Source organism: Vitis vinifera, chromosome 7 (genome assembly GCF_030704535.1).
Source record: "Vitis vinifera cultivar Pinot Noir 40024 chromosome 7, ASM3070453v1".
NCBI classification, from domain to species: domain Eukaryota; kingdom Viridiplantae; phylum Streptophyta; class Magnoliopsida; order Vitales; family Vitaceae; genus Vitis; species Vitis vinifera.
In genome coordinates, this window is record NC_081811.1 from 23,851,336 (window position 1) to 23,875,747 (window position 24,412).

General features: G+C 34.5%; 2 protein-coding genes across 3 annotated transcripts; one reads left to right on the forward strand and one right to left on the reverse strand.

Moving 5' to 3' along the window:
- Positions 1–4,567: 4,567 nt before the first annotated feature.
- LOC100258475 (3-deoxy-D-arabino-heptulosonate-7-phosphate synthase) lies at positions 4,568–8,490 on the forward strand. The gene is given in 5 exon segments (NM_001281198.1): positions 4,568–5,101; positions 5,492–5,769; positions 6,062–6,338; positions 7,422–7,667; positions 8,227–8,490. Coding segments are annotated over 5 exon segments (1,599 nt in total).
- Positions 8,491–12,777: 4,287 nt separating this feature from the next.
- LOC100855316 (polyadenylate-binding protein 2) lies at positions 12,778–23,612 on the reverse strand. 2 transcript variants are annotated; one of them, XM_059738531.1, is made up of 6 exons: positions 23,389–23,612; positions 23,175–23,277; positions 22,188–22,258; positions 13,394–13,585; positions 13,155–13,282; positions 12,778–13,052 (listed from the first exon to the last, which is right to left on the reverse strand). In XM_059738531.1, exons 1-6 carry the CDS (start codon positions 23,509–23,511, stop codon positions 13,004–13,006), a joined length of 666 nt encoding a protein of 221 aa, XP_059594514.1. In that variant the 5' UTR covers positions 23,512–23,612; the 3' UTR covers positions 12,778–13,003. The 2 variants fall into 2 exon arrangements, with proteins under 2 accessions (XP_059594514.1, XP_059594515.1); XM_059738532.1 differs by having other exon boundaries at positions 13,212–13,282; positions 23,389–23,579.
- Between the last annotated feature and the right edge of the window lie 800 nt (positions 23,613–24,412).

Below are 24,412 nucleotides of genomic sequence, written 5' to 3' on the forward strand. Positions count from 1 at the left end.
TTCGTGTAATGATTTAAAATATTTATTAGTTACGTAATAAATATGAATGTTATCTAGATAGCTTTTTATCAGTCGAAAACTTAGACGGAAAAGGAGTTCTGTGCCTAGACGGATGTGACGTCCCACAACGTAAAAAAAGTGTTAAGAACTTTTAAAATATTACACCTATTGATCCCCTTTAGGTGTTATCCACCCAGAGTTTGTTTTTTCACACTGTAAGTTGACCCATTACCCAATCAGCTAATGCTTAAATCCTTTCAGCTCGACTAAACTGCCACTTCTCCCCTACTCATTTCAGCTGACATGCACCCTGCCCACTTCGCTCAATCGAGACTGGACCGGCACCTAATAAGAATGGCAACCAACTGCCGTCATGTGTACAATGGTCAATCAACTCACTCACCTGCACCTTAAGCACCACCTTCGTTGACATAACCATTTTGTTCTAAGTATTAATAAATTAACTTACATATGTTGCATTCTCGTTGGATGAAACGCCATAAGATAATCCAGTTAACCACAAGTTATATATATATATATACAATCTTCTTGGCCAGCCCCACAAAAGTTCTCTAGCCGCTTTCTGTCGAGCCCCCGGGAATGCGTACTTGTCTAGCAACCAACTGCTTTTCAAATGTCGCAAGTCAGCTTTTGAGCCCCTTCACTGATGCTAAAATGAACTTGTTTTCAACTAACAGGGCTTAATGTTTAAAATTTTAAAAACAAACAGTCAGATATTACCAAATCATTGATCAATATGATTATATTGTTTTCAATCTGTATATGATATATATTTCAGTGACTGCAGCATCATCATGGGGCCATGGGCCGGTCGGTAGAATCTTTGATCGGAAAGCAGGACCTCCCACAGAAATTGACTTCTGGTTGGATGGTACTGCTGCTTCTTCCCTTCCTCCATGAAAAGCATTCCAGAAAGGGGAAGAAAAACTCAAGCAGAACTGCAGCTTTTCAGAATCTAAAAAGAAGAACCCAAAACCCCTTTATGATAGCTAGTGTGTCGTCAAAACATCACGACCGATGTTCAAAGAAAGGAAAAACTGAAGTGCATGCTGGGGATTTTCAGATCGGTTGCCTCCCAAAGTTTCTCTCATCATTCCAAACTCCTTGAAACTTGGAAACAACAATGGCCTGCGATGTATATTTTTATCACTTGTATGACGGTATATGTTGCTGCATTCACATTCGCATCTAAAACAATGAACCTACTTCTAGTTAGATCCCCACGTGATGGACTCCGAACCCCGTTGAAGTTCAGGTTGGATTCGAGGATCACAAATTTTGACTGTTGAAAATAGGTTGATTCAAGTTGGTACGTACGCAGTGCGATTCTGTGAGTTCCACCACATCAAATATAACTTTTAACGTAAAGAATATATGAAGAGTATATATTAAGGGACCGGAATACCATTTCACTATTTTGAGAAGGTAAAAGTTATTTTTCCCCTAAGACTATTTAAACCTTTTTAATTGCAACCCGAGAAAGGTTTAATTTGCCTTCAATGGTACCTGAGGAGGGACTCATCCTTAGCATCCCCAAGAAGTTTCCTTTTGAAAAATTAGAAAAAACAATATATATTATTTTTCAATGTTTGATAATTATGTAAAATAAAATTTTATTGCATTATAATATTTAATATTAAAAAAATAAAATTTGTTTTAATTCAATGTTATTTTGAAATTATTCAATAATTTGAAATTTAATAAACATTTATTTATTTATTAAATATTTTCACTTCCTCTTCTAATATGTGCTCAACTAGTTGAAGATAGATTGGACTAGTTGGGCAGCGATAACCTCAATGACTAGTACATAGTTTGACTAGTTAGTCAATTAGTCAACTTCAAACTGTGCCTAGAAGCTAGTTTGGGCTCTAAACTCCCGTAGAAAACCTTAGAACTTTATTATATTGTAAGCTTGATATTTCAAATTCTTTCTTGAAAATATTAGAGCTTTGAAAGTATGTTTTGAATGCAGTTTAATTTAAAACTTGTACATTCATTTAGTACATCTCAATCTTAATTTTTTTTGTATATTATTTGAATTTAAAATTGTATTAGGATTTTGTGAAATTATCTTTCCTTATTTCTATATCTTGTAAGGGTGCTTTGAAACCGTAATACAAAGAGAAGAGTTTGGAGACCTTGTCTTAAAAAGTATTGTTATAAAGAGTGTTTAAAACCATAATTCAATTGGGTGTTTAGAATCATAAGTCTAAGAAGATTGATTGAAATCATAATTTAATTGTAAAATTAGAAAACTTGGGTTGAAAGTCTTATCAATGAAACTTTAGCCTTATAATGTATTTACCCAAGCACCCACGACATTTGAGTATAAGAGAGTGTGAAACCAAGGTTTGGTTAATCTTGATTTTGATGATAACAAAGCAAGATTTAGAACTAATGATTATATTTCAAGTGTGATTAGACAAGACGATTTCCAAAGTGACAATCACAAAGATAAATCAAGCCAAAAAGAAATCATGAAGAAGAAGACCACTTCAAAGAGAAGAGTTTTTCAAGACCAAAGCTTCATAAAATCTCTTTGTAAGGTTGTTGGTGCACTAAGACTTTCATGCATTTCATTCTTTATTTATGCACCAAAATCATCCAAGAGTAATATTATTTTAAATATCTTAAGAATTTGATGATTTCATGTTTTCAACTAAAACCTTGTGTTAAATGATTTTCAAACTTGTGTTAAAAGGTTTTAAGTTGAAAAAGGTTGGGTCTTGAGCCAAAAAAATGGCTCAGCCGGTTCAACCGGTCGAGGACCGGTTGAGGGAGGCCAAAAAGTTTCTCTATCTCTTAGTGACCTTCTCTTCCCAGTCAAGGTTGAACCTCAACCGGTTGAGGTCCAATCGAGGTCCGGTTGAGGCCCAACGGTCACTTGTCAAGCATTAAATGCTAACGGCTAGTCAACCGATCGAACCCCCAACGTTTAGTTTGGCTTTTTCCTTCTATAAAAAGGTTTCAATCTTCATTGTTTAAAAAACTTAACCTTCCCAAATCTTTCTTGATTATATCTGAGCCTTGGAAGAGTATTTTTTAGTGCACCATTGTTTCAAAACTTACATATCTTTAGTGTACCATTCAATCCTAGTTTTTCTTGTATCATTTGAGCTTAAAGTTCTTGTATTAGGATTTTTGAGAGATCATTTTAATTGTAAACCTTTGAGAGGAAGTTTCTCAAGTGTGGGGTATCACTTGAGGGGTTGTTCAAGAGTGGGATATCTCTTGAGAAGTGTAAAGGGTGCTTTGAGCCAAAAGTCCAAGAGGGTAAATTGAAACCATAATCCAATTGTATTACTTGAAGGCTTGGTTTGGAAGCCTTGGATTAATGGAACCTCAAGCTCGAGATTGAAGTTAGAGGAGAGTGGATGTAGGCCGGGTTGCGCCGAACCACTATAAACTCTTGTATTTGCATTCTCTCTTCCTTACTCTTTAATTTATATGCAATTGTCTATATATTGATTATTATATACTTGCATTCACTTGTTTAAATTTGCGAAAAGAGGCCATCACCTTATTCACCCCCTCTAGAGTGATTACCATAGATTGGATTAGCCTCAAATTTCTAACAAAGAGTTAATGGATGCAACCAACCTCATATCTGTCAACATATACAACATATGCTAATGACATAGAAGAATATTTCAAAATTTTAAAAATATTTTATGATATTTAGGTATTTTTAATGTTTAACTATCTATAACATAAATGAAAATAATTTGATGTTTTCAAAATTTCTTTAAAAAAAAAAAGAAAACTAATGCAATTCAATTAGAAATTAAAAAAATACTGATTAAATATTATGTGTTTTGGGTATGTATTAAATTTTAATATCATAAAAAGATATTGGATGAGTGAGTAGTGATGTGTCAAATAATAATTCATCAATTTTTAGAAGGATTAACGGTTGAAAAGTATTTGTAAATTCAAAATAACTCAAGAGTAGTCAAATGAAAGTTACCCTTTAACTAAAATAGAATAATTCTAAATTTTAAAATTTATATTAAAATTATTTTTTCAATTATTAGAAAATTTATATTACATTTATAATAATTATTATTATTTTTAATTATTTTTTTAATAATAAAAAACCGTTCTAAACCCTCAACTAAACCTTGCAGTAATTATAAAGCCAGCGGCTTCGCTTCGGCATCGGCTTTCAAATATCAGCTCGGCTGCCACCAAGAATTAGAAAAACAAGGCTGCGTTTTGGTAGGTAATGAATCTACCAAGTGGCGCCAGGGGTTGGTGGGTATTAGAAAGTGCGAGAGTAGATCCTTTTGTCCTCATGCTTCAACATATTTACGAAACTGCCATGCGTTCTTCCTGTCTACCTACCCCGGGCCTCGCTTTTTGACCATTTGGGAACCTACCGAACCGGTGTCTCGGTCTTCCTTAAACCCTATATAAACCCAATCAAAGCCAGCTTCTGTCTCCAGAGTCCAGAGTCCAGATCTCTATCTCCCCTCTTTCTCTCCTGTTTTTCTCTCTAGGATATTTATAAACCGAGCAGGAGCGAGAGGTGAGAGAAACAACAATGGCTCTCTCAAACGCCTCTACTCTGTCTTCAAAGTCGGTGCACCAAACTCATTCCCTCTTTTCTTCTCTATCCCACCAACCATCTTCTTCTCTCGTCCCCGGCAAGACCCACCTCAGATCCTTACACCCAATCTCCGCCGTCCACGCTGCGGAGCCCGCTAAGAACCCTGTGGTTGTCGATAAGCCTCCCAAGACGTCCTCGCCGTCGGTTCCGGCGGGTTCCGGGAAGTGGACGGTTGATAGCTGGAAGACAAAGAAAGCGCTGCAGCTGCCAGAGTACCCAAATGAGAGTGAGTTGGAGTCTGTTCTCCAGACCCTCGAGGCGTTCCCGCCAATTGTATTCGCCGGTGAGGCGAGGAGTTTGGAGGAGCGGCTCGGTGACGCCGCCATGGGCAATGCCTTTCTTCTGCAAGGTGGTGATTGCGCGGAGAGTTTCAAGGAGTTTAGTGCTAATAACATTCGTGACACTTTCAGAATTATTCTCCAGATGGGTGCTGTTCTTATGTTTGGAGGTCAAGTGCCTGTGATTAAGGTTAGATCACTCTTGGGTTTTCAAATCATTGTCTTTTCTGATAATAATATTGCATTCAACTTCGATTTGTGTCGTGGACTTTAGATCTATTTCTTCTTTATGCTAGTCTGGAATTGATGTCAGGTGAATCACCTTTTCTATGAATTATTGAGTTTAAAGTGGAATATAATGATCATGGATTATAGGAGATGGAATAAATGAGTTGATTTTTTTTTTCTTCCAATTATTGATTTTTATATTTCTATCATAGATTATGAGATTGAATTGCAACTAGATGATTATCAATAATGAGTTTGATTATTTTAGGAATGGTTTCAAAATTATTGTCTTTTTCTGAGATAAAGTTGGAAAATTGGAGTGATTTGTGAATTGTTGGTTTGACTAATTTAGGTGGGAAGAATGGCGGGTCAATTTGCAAAGCCTAGGTCCGATCCATTTGAGGAGAAGAATGGAGTGAAGCTACCAAGTTACAAAGGAGACAATATAAATGGTGATGCATTTAATGAGAAGTCCAGAATCCCAGATCCTCAGAGGATGATAAGGGCTTATTGCCAAGCCGCTGCAACTCTTAACCTGCTAAGGGCCTTTGCCACTGGAGGTTATGCTGCAATGCAGAGAGTCACCCAGTGGAATCTTGATTTTGCCGAGCACAGCGAGCAGGGAGATAGGTAATTTGCTATTTTATTCAGGACCTAACTTGTCTAATATTTTTGAGTTGAAAGTAAAAAGGCATAAAATTGATATTGGGGATTTTCTATGAAATTCTGAAATGGTTTATTTTGGATAAATGATAACATTTTGTTTTAGGTTCACCCTCCCCCAGAAAGTGATACATTACCAAAATTTACACTCGAGTTGTGTTGCTGATTAGATTCAAGAACTGAACTTGTTGGAGCTTTGATTTGTGATGTTGGAACACTTTGAAGTTTTGACATGTTTGTTGTTGCGATTGTTCAATAGGTACCAGGAACTGGCTCACCGAGTTGATGAGGCCTTAGGATTTATGTCTGCTGCTGGACTCACAGTTGACCACCCAATCATGACAACAACTGAATTCTGGACATCTCATGAATGCTTGCTTCTGCCTTATGAGCAATCACTTACTAGAAAGGATTCAACTTCTGGCCTTTACTATGATTGCTCTGCTCACATGCTATGGGTTGGCGAGCGTACCCGCCAACTGGATGGTGCTCATGTAGAATTCCTAAGAGGAGTTGCTAATCCCCTTGGCATCAAGGTTTCCATCTGCACTGCAAACTTTCTTATCCTTTTGATTAATGAAGCTACTATTACTTAAAGAATGAGTGTAGTGTAGACCTATTTTTATTCACCATCTTGTTGCATCATCCACTAATTTTCATGTGCATCACTTGAAACAATTATAGGTAAACTCAGTGGAAACATCACTTCTATTTTACAAGATTCTGTAAAATTATTTAAATTTCTTAAGCTATGCATTTTGATATTAAGCTTTTGCAACTCTTATTATTTCAGAATATTCTGTATTATTTAAAAAAATCTTGGAATCATTACAGTTAATTACATAGTGATGGCTATTCATTTTTTTCTTTTTTTCCTTTTGACATACAATGCTTTCTCCCATTCAAGTTCATTCTTTCAGTTGCATGATGCTGACACATGCTTTCTTTTTTCTTCTTGACATGCATTACTTCTTCCTTTCAAGTTCATTTTTTAATTTTCCCAATTTTATTTGTAATAAATTTCCTCAAATTTTTCTCAAAAATAGTAAGTTTGGCTGCAAGCCAAGATGAACGTCCTCTAGTCTGATCTCGTTAGGCTAATGCTCTTATGTCACCTGTCATAGTACTAGGTCTCTCACAACTATGGTAAACAAGATTGGTCTTCAACCACAACTGAAAGATTCACATTTTACATGTCTTGGCTGTCTGATTTTGTTAGCATTACCTTTATCAGATCTCCAGAATTTGTAGGAAGTCCATACCCATTATTGGTACTGAATAACTAATATGAATGGAGAAGTTGGTGTCTCACATGTGATTATTGCCTCGTTTTGTTGCTATAGCATTCTTGGTTCAGTTGTGGTTTCATAGGTAGAAATTTGAACTTGTACTTGATGTCCATGAACAGTACTGAATGGATCCATTGTAGTCCTGAGTTGTTTGAAAATTACATTAACAATGAATTTCTTACTTGGAGTTTTTTTTTTTTTTTTTGATTTGTTGTAACTGTACAGGAAATAAGCTTACTTTATCTCTATGATGTCCAATGATCTGTTGACATTAATTTGATATGTACATTCTTGAGAAGTTGGGTAGCTAAAATGGAACTTGTTGTGCAGGTGAGCAATAAAATGGATCCAAATGAGCTAGTCAAACTCGTTGAAATCCTGAATCCTCATAACAAGCCAGGAAGAATCACAGTGATCTGCAGAATGGGAGCTGAGAACATGAGAGTCAAGCTTCCCCATTTGATCAGGGCTGTTCGTCAGGCAGGGCAAATTGTGACTTGGGTCTGTGATCCCATGCATGGAAACACCATCAAGGCACCCTGTGGACTAAAAACACGTCCTTTTGATGCAATTTTGGTAATTTTCTCTCTCGCCAGCATTAAATTGGTTACCCAAAATTCCAGGTCCCTATAGTTAGAAGTCAATAGGAACTAGGCCTTTGGAAACCACATGGAAATGAAAATATACAATTTCTATCTCTACAACATAGGACCAAAGGCAGTCTTCAACCAACTGATTGAAATGCTAACAAGAAGCAAAATGATGTCTCTTATGAAGATTATGAATAACTTTTGATAAAATGGGGACATATGAAAATTTCATGTAAAATGAACTAGAAATGTTATGACATCTAAAATTCCATACCTCTGGTAGGTGAACATTCTGAAACATAAACAATCGCCCAAAGAAGGATAAGAGGTCTAGTATTAATAATTTTATGTCAAATCAATGTGGTAATTAATCTGCTGTGGTCCTGGTTAACTGGGCATGTATGCGTACAAAGTATTAAGAGTAAACTTCAGAGCGATGAGAATGGTACTTTAACTTAAATGAGTTTCCAAGAAATTGGATTCAAGTAGAATGTTTTTGTTATTCATGAGTTATATCTGGGTCTTGATAATGCTACTTTTTGCAGGCTGAGGTGCGAGCCTTCTTTGATGTGCATGAGCAAGAGGGAAGCCACCCTGGAGGAGTTCATCTAGAGATGACAGGCCAGAATGTGACAGAGTGCATTGGAGGGTCTAGGACAGTGACCTTTGATGATCTGAGCTCTCGCTACCACACCCATTGTGATCCTAGGCTCAATGCTTCACAATCTCTTGAGCTAGCATTTATCATTGCAGAGCGGCTTAGAAAGAGAAGGATGGGAACTCAACGTTTGCTTGCTTTAGGTCTGTAGACAACTGTCAGAGCACCCTGTCATTTCTGAATTACTGGAGATCTTGTATTTGGTAGGCAATAAATTCAGTGGTTGGCCTTCCTTAACCCTTGTGTTCCGGCCATCAATTACTGCTGTATTATAGTTTGGCAATTTCTTTTCATTTAATATTATGCTGATGCTGCATCCTGTGAATGGAAGCGGCAAAAGCAAAGCTGTTCTGGATTAGCCTATTGAATTTACTATCTATTAATATCTGGATCTGGGTTCATTCATGCATTTATGCATTTATGCGTGTATGTATTTTGAACAAGTTTCAAGAATGAAATAAAGGCAAAGGCCAGTGCGCCTGTTTCAGAGAGATGAAGAAGTGTGCATGGCTATTATGGTATTGTTTTTGGCTTTGCTTTGGGTCTGTCCGATTTATTGAAATGAGTCTCATCTAACTCCAGTTGGCACTTTCTGGATAGTACGAGAATACTGATTTGGATTAATTCCAAAGAGTCAAATCTGAATTTTGTGCCTCTGGAGAAGACAAGCATGAGGTGCAAAATGGTAGTGATGGAAACAAAGGAAAACGGGGGGCTCTACTATGACCTGTTTAATCCTGTACAACCTTTCTTTCCACAAGGCTCCCATGGAAAATGCAAATCCACAGGACCACGAGCTGATTTAATTTGCTTATGTTCCATTTTTAAAATGATGGGACAAAACGTGCAATGACCTTAAAGGACCTACTCCTTTGTTCTGAAAGTAAGAAAAGGAGTAGAAAAATGAAAATACAGGCATTGAATCCCAATAAAATTTGGATGTTTTGGTTGATTGTGTTTTAAGAAAGGAAATGAGATAAAACCAGGGTATCAACAGAAAAGGACGGATTTCAGGTGGGTGGGCAGGCAGGCAGGCAGGTTGCAGCAACAAGTCTGATAATCCATCCAAGAGTGGACAGATGCATGCATGGAAATCTTGGTGCAGACATGCCCTCCATTTGGTTGCTGTTCCACCACATGCTTCATCCCCCATAATTCACGTGACTATCAGGTCATCCACCCCTAGTTCCTGGTTTTCCCCGCGATGGATACATAGAAGGACGGATGGCCTACCCATGAGGCCATAAATAATTCAGCATATGCGCCCAAATTGAATAATATGAAACAAGAAGGCCGAGATTGTATCGAATTATTGTTGGAAATCAAAGAAATTAATGTTGGGTTAAAAGATCCACGTGGGTTTTGTTTCTCCATCTCCGTGGATAATATATCAGTCGCTCTCTGGACTTGGAACCATGGCGACACCACGTGTTGCGTGGATGAGTCCGCCAACCCCATCTATGAGTCGTGTCACCATGTTGGGGCCTGTCAGCCAGCCCACCTAACCTTTGATTGAAATTGAATTGGAGTAGGCATGAATCCAGCTGATCACCGTCGCTACGCACCCACCCCATCCCATCTACTTTGACATTGATTGGGCAAGCAGGCATCTATGCTTAAGTCCATGGAGCATTGTGTGAATCCGCATTCGCTCTTATCCTCTGTACCACTCAAAAGTCAAAACTACTCATCAGATAGTGACGTTCTCAACGATAGAAAATGAACAAACCATGTTCCTTCACTGGGTGAATCCCAGAAATATTTATTAACAACCGACCACCGAGTCTTTTCTCGTCGATGAGTTGCTGGATCCATTTTCTACCTTTTAAGTTCGCCCTACCACCAAATAGAAGGGTAGATTCTTGCATTGAAATGCTCTTCTCTCTGTCCTTGGACTAGATCTTTGATCCTAAGCTGCGCATTTTTTCTGCTATGGAAAAAAATTAAGGAGGTAGGTAGTGTGATTCGACCTGGCCCGGATTGTAAAACAAGGGGGAGGTATTGACAAGGTTTGAGTGTAGAGGGGTCTCAGCCGAGAAGTTTACGTAGCGTAATTCATCATACTTGCCCGAAGGTTCATACGGGTCTATACCTACCACGCTACATCAGGGAATATTCCAATCTACCCTTGTTTATGGCATGCAGAAAGTAAATGAAAAAAAAAATCTAAAAAATACCAAAGCCTCTTCAATATTAATATATCACTATTTTTAGTATGTCATTATGACATGATTCTTTATTTTTTAAAACGTCATTAATTTTTAATTCGCATCATATTAATTAACATCTCATTTTAACGTAATTAATACGCTATTATATTAATTTATTTTAAACATAATAATTTAGGAAGAATATTTCTATCCAAACCTTGATTCATGCTGGAAAGACTTCCATGGGCAGCCTCAAAGAAACTCAATTCTCCATTTTAGAGATGGATTTCCTCAAAATCAGATGGAACCCATACTTGTCCTTGTTCCAAATAAGATTAGTATACACTTATGCCACATTTGCAATAGATAATCAATATCATTTTCATTCATTAAAAGTGTTTGGATTATTTTTGGACTAGGACTCAAAATTAAAAAAAAAAAATTATTATTGTTGGATCCAAATTTCAATCTTACTAGACTTTTAATTTCTCTTTTATAGGTACTCCCATACCATTTCCATCTATATTCTCATGTACCAGATGCGCATGAATTCCAAAGGAAAGGAAAGAAGAAATGAAGTAGATTTGCCATTGACTTTTTAGGCAGAGGCGTCAAATCCAATAATTTAAAGTAATAGATGCACCCCCTTTTGAAGGAATTCAGGATACCAACCCCACCAGCAAGATGGGTATACAGTGGGTTTGGCTTGAAAACCAGTTTGGTAAGAGCAGTGGAAAGGGCCAATTTGCCTCCTAAAGAAGTAAGTGGTAAAAATTGGGACCATGCAAGATATCCTGGAAATCAGTAATGACTAATGACGCGCTCATTGACAATAAAGTTGGAACACTCAGATGACACGCTTAATGATAAATAAGCAATTTGGAACACACTACCACCATCACCAAACAATAATGGTGGTGTTTGTTTTTTTACTTAATTTTAAATAGAACCTTAATGCTTAATAATGTTAAATATTAAGTTGTTTGTTTTTATAGTATTTTATTTCTATTAAGTATTAAAAAGTAAAAAAAAATATGTTAAATATTTTTGTTTTTTCTATTTAGTAAAAAGTTCATAATAAGACATGAAAAAGTAGAAAAACAAACAACCTAAATTCAGAAAACAAATTGCTTTAAAAAAAAACCAAAAAAACAAACACTACCTTAGTCATACACTTTACATGGTTTGCCTTTAGGAATCAGGTATAACCACGTCCACAGAATATAAATTACCATCAACAAAAAAAGACAGAATAGTACTTGTTTGTCGCCTGGAAGATTTATGCCAATACTGGGAAAGAAATGAGCCTAGTCACATGTATCATCAAGCACCCTCTTTGAAGGTTCACAGAACTATATATATTTAGAGGTCCTTCAACTTGTCCGCCTTCCATAGTGGCAGAGCCAGGCAGTGCTCAGGAGGGGCAAATGCCCCCCATGAAATTTTGATAAACAGTGTTCATTCCAATGGAAGCTAGCTGCCTACTGCCTACTGGGCTATATGGCTAGTTCGATGTTGTTTTGCTCCCCTAAAATAACTTAAATATATTGCCCCCCCTCAACCATTTTTTCCTGGCTCCGCCCCTGACCAATGACACAATTACCTTACAAGGGTGATGTTACATTCAGCAATGCCAACCTATGAGAGACATAGATCAACAAAACTATAAATCTAGCAAATAAATTCAAGGATGGCAGACAGGGAAGGTTTAGAATTTGAGACTCCACAAATGAATGGCTATATGTCATAGGAAATCAAGAAATAACATGCCTATAGGTTAAGCATAATACAAATATAGACGTCAAAATTTGAGAAAGATGAAGTAGTTTAGAAAAAAAAAATGCATCTATAAGAAATTGAAGGTAAGACTAAGAGCAAGACAAAGAACAATGACCTAAGATAAGACTGATTCCTGCAGTAATGAGTGATTTGGCACAGGTTGAAAGCACTACCTACAAGGACAAGAAGAAGACCAGAAGAAACTGGAACAAAGCCCATAGTAAAAGCAGTGCCATATGAATAGAACTTAAGCTCATCCTTGGAATAGACGGAATGATTTAGATGATACACATGTTAGAGAACCTAAATCAAGAAATTAGTAGTCTTCCATTCATCAAGCATTTATATCAATGCCCTAGTAATGCAAACTGGTCACAAAGATGTCGCTAACAAAAGGAAAAAAAAACCGAGAGCCATATCAATGCAATGAAATAATTTCCCTTGATGCATAGCAAATGCAAAATTTTAATAGCTAGCTAACACTGCAGCAGGATGCTCAGACACCATAATTATATCGTCTACCATCAAGGTCAACTAGGTATTTGATAAAACTTTGTTGTCAACTTGTCATATAGTTGATAGTGCAGAATAGTAATAATGCCCATCAGGCAAATTGATAGAAAGAGATTCGCAATTTCGCTTCCCAATGAACATATATTAAAAAGTGAAGTGTCTTGATATACCCGTCCACCTAATATTTAATGACATTGTCTTAACCGCAACCGCTTATCTCTTTCAGTAGTAGGGCATGTAACGCATTGGCCTTCTGAACCTGGGAGCCTTCCTGCAGCAGGTAAATAAAAAAGAGAAGGACAGAAACAAAGTTCATTCTTCTCATCAGGGAATGAATTAAAGAATAGAATTGGAGTGCGGGCAAAAAACATACCCATATCCATAAGGGGAATAAAAGTAAGGTGGCACATATGGCCTTCTAAATCGATACCCCATGTAAGGATTGAAACGCCTTGGACGGAACTGCTTCATTCCAGGCACATTAGTCCTCTTAGCCAAAACCTGAATAGATATTGACAAGCATTAAAGCAAAGTGATCTCCAAAATTACAGACTCCGGTCCGAGACCAAAAGGAGAACTTCTTTCCATGTCAGAAAGAAGAAAATGAAGTACCTTCAATTGCCGGCCATGTAACTCAGATTCATTCAGAAGAAGAGCTTCCTGAACAGCCTCCACTTCAAGGAATTCCACATATGCAAAACCCTTGGGCTGGCCATACTTATCTGTTAGAATAGTAACCCTGTTTACTGTACCACATGACTGGAAATGCTGCTGCACTTCTTCTGGTGTGCATGCATAATCAACCTGCCAATAAGATCCAATACCAAAATTGAGTCAGCAGATAGAATAATAACCATTTCTTTTATGAAAAGCCCATTAAACTCTTAAAAACTATTAGGGAAAGAAAACATTTGAAAGTAAAAGGAGCTAAGAGGACCAGCAAAGGAGAAACGGCATGATTAGTCCAATTATGAAATTGGGCAGTTTGAACACAGAATCATTCTTACCATAACTTGGATCAGAATGTAAAAACTTGCATACCATAAAACACAAGCATAGCTTTATATGATCTGAATGCCAGAATGATTCGTGTACTAACCCCAAGTATTGTTAAGTACAAGCAATCTTAAATTTTTCCTTTTACCAATCCAAATGCTAAATGCAATTTTCTTATAAAAAAATTCTCATCAAACAATTGGAGATACTACTTTCACTATCATATTGCTTCTTCCACAAATTTATAGTTCTCTAATGAATGATACAAATCACCTTACAAAAATGAAAAGGTTATGATAAGCAAATTCGCAAAGTTATCAAAGACGGAAAACAAATCAGGAGAATTTTTTTATATCAGCTGCTTAATTTGCTTGGGGATATCTCTGTTGAGGTTCCTTCATTTTCCTAAATGCAAAAATATTTTGGGGCAGTAAAAGTACTCTTAGCGGTAAATATCACATTTATGAACCACCTAAATTTGGCAATCTCCAAAAGTATCAGCACAAAATCATGACTTAATATATTCTATAGTATTTCCAGAGAACCTTGATTTTTGCAGTACAAGATATGGTCAGGAAGCAATCTGACTGGTGATACTACCTATTCTATTACATGCTTTACTTTGGAAGTGGATTTTTTAAGATTTACACTATGTTTGCTTGGTGGAAAAACAGGCAGATACATATCAGAGGAGATACTCAAATTACAGTTCACCTGATTCACCTCATTTCCTCAAAACTGCAATAATCCAAATCAATCAACAATACTTAACTACAACTATTTGGAGTATCAAATAAATCCCTACTTGCCAATTTCAACTATAAAAAACCATTATCAGTCACAGAAGAGAATCCTCATAGTATTGCAACATCAACCTTTACTTTCCACTTCTGACGCCTCCAACTCATTACAAAATGCTTTTTAGCATGATTATTGACCTATCAGTCTATCCCAAGCAAAATAACTTTTCCCATATCAATACTCATCTGATATTTTTCCTCAGTACACATATAGTTTGGCTTTCTCCTCATCTTAACAACATTTATACAAAGCATAATTAGTTCTGTTGTCCAGATTTCTTCCTTTACTAGAAACAGCATCAGTCAATGTTCTGCAGTCCATTACAACAATTTGGGAGTAAAAATGTACCTTGAAGGCTACTTCTTCCTGTCTAACCCACCTATGAGCTTTTTATGAACGGTCTTCTCTCTCAATGTCTTTGACTCACTGTATACTGATTGCATCATGCTTATTTCTCGCAAAGCACCCATGTGGACCGTACCACATGGTTGAGTCCAGGTACAGGTCACATGATGGACAGAAGAGTTAAGAAACCTTAAATGCCATTTAAAACAACCTCCCATAATATCTAATATGAAACTTTAAAAAAGAAGCCAGCAAAAACACCCTACAGGGAAAGAATTGGGTTTATGATGTACTGGTAAGTGACAACCCACCAAAATACCAGCATGCAGATCCACAAACTGAATCCCTGCACAATGTTCTTTGGTTCTAATGAAAAACTAAGAAGTCTGCTCTAAGATCCATCTGATGAAGGAACCACAAACAAAAGTAAACTAGCAAGAGGTTCATGTATAGTTAGATTCAAGGAATCGCTAACTCATAAGTAGCATACGTAGCAACATTATCTCTTCAAATTATTCAAGAAAATGAGAATAACTAAACATTAAGGCAGAACACAAGTTATGAGTGAACACTTTTTTTTCCCATTTTTCTATTCTGAGCAGACCACAAGTTATGAGTGAGTTGATTGCCCCAACCAGGAAACTGCTTTTCTATAATAAAATATTAAAAACTTAATCTTTCTCCATTCTTGCCCTATACAAAATAAAAGAATTAAATAAATCTATCTAAAATATCCCTAGACTCTTGATTTCCATATATAACCTATACTATCTCATTATACCAAAGATAACCCCTTATTTATACCTATTGTAGAAAATTATAGATATGCAATGATGCGCAGTGGCATATAATTTTCAATGCCAAATATACTAGCTTCTCTAATATCTAAACTTTCTCATAAAAAACACATCAAATCAACAAAGCCTGATGAATTACTTATATTACCCAAGATGCATGCGGTTCACTAATCAGTTTGTCACAACCTGGGTGATATGTGCCAAGTTTTTTCCTCAATGGAAAAAAAAAAAAAAAAAAAAAAGAAACGAGAGAGAGACATGATTTGAGCAGCCATCTCTAATTTTCAGAGTAGATTTTCTTGTGTTTGCACTCAGACTTTTTTCTTCTCTGCTTTTTTTGCTTCTTAAAAAAATGTCTTCCAATTCAAAAATAAAAACCATGCCTGGTTATGAATGACATAGCATACTGTGTCCAACATATATCTTAAGTAGGTCATTCACCCAACAAAGTGAATGAGCTTCTCAACATTCAGAGTTTTCTGCCACATCACTTGCAAATGGCAGCAATCATTCATATTTTTCAACAATTGTTTTGCACTTCATTGATTTGGGAGAAAAATAATAGATAAAGAAGATATTAAGTCACTAATAAGCAGCAATCAGATACCCTTCAGGACATCAGCTAAATGACTACACTTCTGAGGCACCAATAATCACCAGCGCCAGCAGCAACCAGCCTCTGCAACTAAGACTGCATACCCATGACTCGCCATTGATCTTCAAAAGACACAATTTTGTCCTCTTGCATGAGTGCACTGAAGTTGAAGAATCTTTATTCCCTTTCTCTTTTATCCCCCCAGCCTCCCAACTGGAATGCCTTTTCACCAAAGAAAGTCCAAATATTTTCACTCTTTTTTTTCTTGCTTTCTAAACTGATTTGTTTCTATTTCATTTCCACTCATTTTCTTTTTCCAAAATTTTCACTTTTTTTCTCATCAAAGAAATCCATGCTTTTTTTTCCTCTTTCAAAATATTACTTCATTTTTTTTCAGGAATATTTCAATTTTTTTTCCTTCTCTTTCATTTTCTTTTATTTTCTTTTCTCTTTGTTTTCTTTTCCTTTTCCTTTTCTTTTAAATTTGGAACATGCAGGTATCATTTTTTTTCCCTCCTTTCTAATGCAAGCCTATTTAACATCAGAATAACTTCAGCCCACCCTCAAAATTCAGAGTAACAATTCCAGCGCTAATATACAGAACTTGAGGAATGGAATGACCCTGCGATCATAGTGAGACATAAAGTCAAACCATGATTCTGATGTCAAGAAGCATCCACATCCAAACCAAAGTTAGGATAAACAAAAGGGAGAATTTTAAACTCCAGTGTCACAAACAAGGTTTTAACTTCTAATATATCCATTTAGAAATTATTGAAACTCAAGCTCAAATTCTACATACAAAACTAGAAGGAATCTCAACAGATTCAATACCAGCAATTCTATATAGGAAGACTTAAGTAAAGCCAAAAATTGAAACCACTAGACAAGAAGCATATGGAATATCAATTGCATCAATACCAAAACTCCTTAGGCATAGTTAGGAAAAATCAAGATATGAACAACCTAATAAGGAAAAAAACATTTTGTATTGCCTTTTTTTTTGTGTGTGTGACAGAGCCAATTTAGTATTGAAACAACTTTCAGGTTAATCATTTTTAGCTATACTAAAGGAAAATTGACATACTTTTGAGCTTCAAAAGCAACACAAGGGTTTAATAAACCGCATTCATAACTGTTAACTCATAAAACATATTGTATATTGTTTTTCTATTTTCTATATCTTGTATCATAAGCATTTTTATATGGTGAAAAATAAATAGAAAAAATATATGTGTGTCTATTGAAAGTATTTAGTTTAAAGTAATACATAACCGATTTTATAAAAGATAGTAAGATCTAAATAGTTAAACTATATCATATCATATGAAAACATTGAATATTAAAATTTTAACAAGTTCAAAAAATAAACTTTTTCAACTTTTAGCTATGATTTTTAATTCCAAAATCTAACAAGGCATATGCACTTATTGTGTTATATATATATATATATGCCTTAATGTGTCATCTTCAAAGTTTCAACTTGTCAGGTTCATCATCATTCCTCCACCAAAAAAGAAATTAAAAAAAAAAAAAAAAACTAATATATCAAGTAAAAATTTTTATTCACTAATCATCATCATTTTCGATGTCAACATTCAAGTCATTCAAATGAAAATTCTCCAATATTCATTATAAAAATAAACTTAATTGGCTTATAACATAACATTTGACAACAAGAATGTAGTTTTTCATATAAGATTATTTTACCTATATCTCCTTTTTATAATCAATTTTTAATCTTTTAGTACATTTTAAACAATTAATATAATAAATTCTTTTAACGAAAAAAATTAATTTGGTTTTTCTTAAAAATTATGGAAAATAGTTGAAGATGGATGTATCATTATTTCACATATCGTATTGTGTATCATATCATTTTTTGATAGGTGTATTGTGTATCATATCATAACGTATGCTTTAAGACAAGAAATGGATTGTGATATGTATTGATTTCCATTAAAAAATGTATTGTATTGTTATATCGTATCACGTATAGTAAGTTTTTAACAACTATGATTACATTGTTAAATTGTTATGGACCAACAATGTGATCAAAATAAGCATTTATTAAAGTTACAAAAATATTCTCTGAAATGAATTATTTATTATGATAGTGAACAATAAATAATTAATTTGAGATATAAAAGATTTTGATCCCAAAAACTAAATTTTTGGCAGAAAAAGAAAATAATATATTTAAGATAACATTATTCTATAAAATAAAATCTAATAAAATATCCAATAGATCCAAAATAATTTCATAGCTAAAACTATCAAATAAAGAAATAAAAATAAATATTCAATTAGTTGCTAATATTCTATATAACACCCATATTCATCTTGTCTGTAGCATTAGTATTTCTCAAGTTATTTGAGGATAAATTAGGTAATTAAACTATCAACAAAGGAAACAGTCTGATTCTTGGAAAGTCACTCTTTAAAAGCTACCTCTTAACCATATCTTAAATAATTGCCAAAATAAGTGAGATTCTCCAAAAACACTTTCCTTTAGCAAATAAAATAATTATAAAAAAACTATAAGAAATATGATTCTAAGAGGTATAGAATCAAATTGAATATAAGCCCTAAATATTGTTACTATTTATTGCACACAAGAAATTGTAAGTTGATCATATGTCAAAGGGTATTCAATTTAACAACAGACATGACCTAGATTGAGATGAAGGGAAACAATTCATATGGTCAACCCTAAATAATCAGAATTTAATTACATACTCAATTAGTAAACATTTCAATATTCACCTAATAAAACTGCTCTATTGAAAATATCTGCATCCTTAAGCCACATTTATGATCTTTACACAAACTAATTATACTCAAATGTACAAGAAAAAAAAAAAAAAACTCATGAAAAGTAAATGAGAAAATTTCTATATGCCCTATAAATTTTTTAGAATAACATGGTGCAGATCCATTTCTATAACAACATAATTCAAAGCCAATGTTTTAAAAGGTTATTAAGGCTTATGCCCTAAGGCAAGCTTCAAGGCAAGGCATTGTGAATTATCCTAGAGGTTCACCTTTAGGCTATATCATTACAACATGATAATTTAGATCAAAGCCTCACCTTGATGAGACATACAAAGGCTATTGAGGGTTAAGGTTCAATATTCAATGGTTTGGGTCCTTGTGGGCTTTTGTTCTATATTGATAAGAGGCTTAAGTCAATATTAAATGGGTTTTAAAAGGTTTTTCCTTTCGGTATTTTATAAGCCTTAGGTCTCAAGTCCCAGGTGTTAAAGGAGGGCTTAACTAGCTTCTATTCAATGCTTTAAAGAAAGGAGAGAGAAAGTGCATGAGAGAGAGAGAGAGAGGAGTTGTTTGTTGTAGTGACTAAGCTCATGTATAATCTTATCATCAACATAGAAACGAAAGAGATCATTGCAATTGATGAATGAAGAAGAAAACATACAATAACAATGATAAGAAGGATGATGGAGAATTAGAGATGATGACAAATTGTTTGCGAATCCTATTAGCAATGGTGATAATGGTGCTAAATACTATTTGCTGGAGCCATGACAGAATTGGACTGTGAAAGAAAAAAAATGAGCTAAATTGTATGTACTATTGAAAATAAAAAATAATTAGTGTGTTCGGAAATTGTTCCTAGAATAGGTTTTTGTTCTTTGGAACTCAACAATTTTCTAACTTGAAAAACACATTTAATAAACTTTTGACCCACACTAGTTTCTTGAGAATTTGTTCTAAAAACAAGTTGTTTTTAAACCAAGGGTGTTTTGAAGTGTTTTTTTTCAGTATTCTGAAAACAATTAAAAGTATGGAAAATACTTTGAGAATTTTTACATTATATAAAGGTGCACAACATCTTCACCAAGAGTAAATTGAAAAAACAGTTTTTCATACTCGAGTCCCCAAACAGAACTTTGCTCTTGAAAACAATTGAACACTATTCTTAAGAATTGTTCTAAAGAACTGTTCTCAAAAACTCTTTTTTTGAGAACTATCTTTGAAAATGTTGTCAAATAGACCCTTAATTTTTTAGATTTCTTTTTTAACAAGTTTGAGACCAACACTTCATTCCACCTCAAGCCTTACATCTAATCTCATTTAGAAAAAAAAAGCCTCAAGATCAGATTTAGCTTTTCAAAACATTGATTAGAACTGACATAGAATAGGACTCTTTACTCTCCTATAATAAACAGTGAGCATTTTCACAAAAGCAGAATGGTCATCATATCAGTGTTATACACACTACTTTGATGCACCTAGTATTGAACAATTTTTAACACTGATGATGTCTTAATGAGATGAATGATACTATGTTAAAGCTTTTGTATCAAATCTACAACCAAATATGATCAACAGCAATGCCCTCTAAGAGTATTACACTTCAGCTATTAGTAAGGGCAACAAGTGATCAAGTGGATCATGATATAAGATTTTTTTTTCCCTTGCAAATGCACAAGCATTTTAGCAACAGACGAAGATGTGTACCATCTTTGATATGGCACATATGTTATGGCTTATTCAACCTTGGTAAAAAATGAGATCAAGGCAATTGGAAATGCAAAAAATCATTGTGAATGGGATATCATGATTCCAATAGTGTATTACATTATTTAAGTAAAGAGTCTGAAATTATAGAGCTTAGAATCATAGGATGAACAAAGCTGGCAATTTCTGACCCAGGTTCGCCACCTGCCACCCATGCAAAATAGCCAGATAGAGGTAGGGATTTTCTGTTACAAAGTGGAATTGTATCCAGCTAAACAACCCAAACTCTGCTGGATCAATCAACTCCAAGGGGTGTAATTAAGGCTCTCATGATTAGAGTAGAATTTAATAATAAATTATTTTAACATTTTAAACCATATTATTCATATTGGTTCATTTTTTTCTTCATATCATCTTGATTTTAAAACAACTTTATATTTTAAAGCCAGTCAGTGGGTTAACCTGGGCCCATATTTTTCAGCCCATTAATAATAAAATAGAGCTTGAGCTAGATACTCTTGGATTCAACCCTACTTTAAAAACCCATAAATCCAAATGCGACTTTGTGAAGCCTACAGAAGATCCTATTTCCCAACAAATAAAATCATTATAAATTTCTAAAATTCATTAACTCCAACAAATAAAAATAAAAATTATGTCTTCTCATAAAAGAATATCATACTCTCAGAAGTTTTTCTAAGATCATTTCCAGGATCTATTAACAGATGCATACAACAAAAACATTTCTGCGTTAACAAACTCCAAATATCATGACACCTACAGTCCTATATGGTATTAATAAATGCATAATAGGACTTCAAACCAACTACTAGACATTTTAACTCTAACATATGATTAAAAAAAATTCAGCATACCCCAAAAGGTCCAATATACCTTGAGCAGCTTCTAACATATATATAGTTTTAGTGATCCGTTAACTACAAACAGAACTAGAACTTAATTAAAATATCTGCAAGAAGTATAAATAACTAAAAATATCACATATTTGTAGGAAATAATTAAAGGATACGAACAGGAAGAGAACATTATTCACAATCTGAAGATTTTGTGAGAAGAGAGGGGAGAGCATATGTCCCACAAGTATACAAATGGATATATGGAAAGAAAAACTAATTATGGCCAGTAGTGACTGCATAAATGTTTGATTGTAAGTTCCTTGATTGATTAAAACAAGAAGTTCCAGCCAATTAGAGATATTAAAAAAAAAAAAAAACTACTGATGCAGTTCCAAGAAAACCGTATATCAGACATTTTTGTTTTGGATATATAAATAAAAAAATATATATCAGACACATGTTCATACTTCATAAAAGAATAGTATTTTAGAAAAAGGAGAAGTATGAACAGAAGAAAGGAATCTGATTCTCACATTGCCCACAAACACCGACCGTGAATCAGCCTCCTCCTTGTTTGCTTGAGTAACAGCCGCACTAGCAGGATCTAAGACATGCACATAAATCAAATGAGCAGGGTATTTAAGTAATAAACTTAATTCCAAAGATGTGTTAGTGCCACTGTTTGAATAATTGAGACTTATAATAAGCAAGTTGCTTCAAATTGCTTTAAAGGAACAGAAAATGAGCAGCAGCATCCCCCTGGATTCAAATCATTTACCATTACAGATCTACCAGGTATTAACTGTACTATGCCTTCCCAAGACTACTGTACTTATAGTGCAGCAAACTCATTAACACATCAGAATATATATATATATATATATATATATATATATATATATAAGAGATAATCTAAAACATCGTCTCTAACATGAATATCAAACAATTCATCCAATCAATTATTCAACAAAATCAAAGAGAGCCAGAATTATCACCACCCAAAATGCATAAAATACTACACATGATCAAACAGAAGCAGCATCAAAACTGAATCCTAAACCTTAATGCCCCTTTGGTTGCTCAGACAAAGCAAGGGAATTTAAAAGAAAAAAAAACCAACGGTTTTTTTTTTTTTTTTGGCTGCGTGTTTTGGATGAGAAAATAGAAGCTGTGATTAAGAGCACCTAACGACTAACGAGCTTATGGGGTGAAACCCAAGTACACTGGGAGTACCCAGAGAGTGCAAAAGCAAAAAAATAAAAATAAGTACAAAATAAAAACATAACAGCACAAAAACCAGAACTAAGGGAAAGCGCCTAAACAACCTGTCTATTAGTCAATTGCTCAAATGAAATCCATAAGGGAGAGGTCAAACCCCCAGGGGCCCTAGTCCAATCAAACAACATAGGATTCAAAACTTCACTTTTTCATCTTTTCCCAAATTGCCGCAGCAACCAAACAAAGGACACCAGATCCAAAACCCTAGATTCTAAGAAACAAAGAGGAAGAAAAAAAGGGACCTTGAACAGCGCCCATTTCCTTCTCCACTTTAGCTTGCATCTCACGAAGAGCCGCTGCCTCCTCCTCCATCTCCTTCAGCCTTTTCTTCATCTCATCCAGCTCCTGATCAAAACCAGATACATAAAATCGAAGCGATTAGGTTTGTTTCAAGTCATTAGGGTTTTGCTCTTCCTGTCAAAATTGAAAGAAAGAATGGAGGTAGAGAGAAAGGACCTTCACAGCGTCGTCGTCGTTGGTGGCCATATCGACGTCGGCGTTGTGAGCGTCCATGTCTCCTTCCATTTCGCCCTCGTCGGGGATCTCTCCTCCGTACACCTCGTGCTCTTCTTCGTCCATTTCACCGTTTTCTCTCTCTACAGATGAGGTTATTTGTACATATATACACGTGAGAATTGATAATGCCAAGGCTGGAGAGCCAGGATAGGATGCTCATGTAATAACCTAGGAAGAACGACGACGTTTTGAATAAAAGAGGAAAAACGTCGCCGTTTCATCTGGTTTCCTGCTATGAAGTGTCAAGCATGAACCATACAAAATTTAAAATACGAACGCCAAAATCTTTAAGGTAAAATTACCAAACAGGGTAAGGAAAAAATAAATAAGAAAAAGATATAAAAATCAAGAAAAATAGGTCAAAGGGAAAATAATAATAAAAATTATACAATTTTATTATAGGAAATTAAATTATTTGAAACATATTTTTCTCAAAAATAAATTAAAAATTTTAGGTTTTTTTTCCAAAAACCAGAAAAAGAAAAAAAATAATAATTGTCAATTTATCTTTAATAAAAATTAAAATCCTAAGATTAGTGTGTTATTTAATGCAAGTAACAATAAATTTTAATAATTGCTCATGATTAAATAAAAACTTTATTACCCTAATAAAATGAGTAGTTATTTTTTATAGGTATTTTATCAATTGAATAACACACAAATATTAGTAGGAATTTTTTTTAAAATTTTAAATTAAATTATATTATAATGTTAGTGTATTTGTAATAAAGGTATAATACATTTATGTGATATCTATCTTTTACGAAGAAATTAATAATTTTAGAAATTCATCCACATTTTAGATCGGTTTTGGCCTATGATTGGCCTTTAAAAAAAAAAAATTGGTTTAAAAAATAAAAATGTTCAATGTAGCTCGTTTTAGCCACATGGGTTACAAATTTTTTTATTAATAATGAAATAATATAACTATATGATAATTTTATAAAATAATACATGTATGTAT

Excerpts from the sequence above, each read along its gene's own strand:
- LOC100855316 (XM_059738531.1), bottom strand. The coding sequence starts at position 23,511 with ATGGACGAAGAAGAGCACGAGGTGTACGGAGGAGAGATCCCCGACGAG. Across the intron at positions 23,278-23,388 it reads ACGACGACGACGCTGTGAAG|GAGCTGGATGAGATGAAGAA; the intron begins GTCCTTTCTCTC and ends GGTTTTGATCAG. Across the intron at positions 13,586-22,187 it reads GGTCGGTGTTTGTGGGCAAT|GTTGATTATGCATGCACACC; the intron begins GTGAGAATCAGA and ends TCTTATTGGCAG.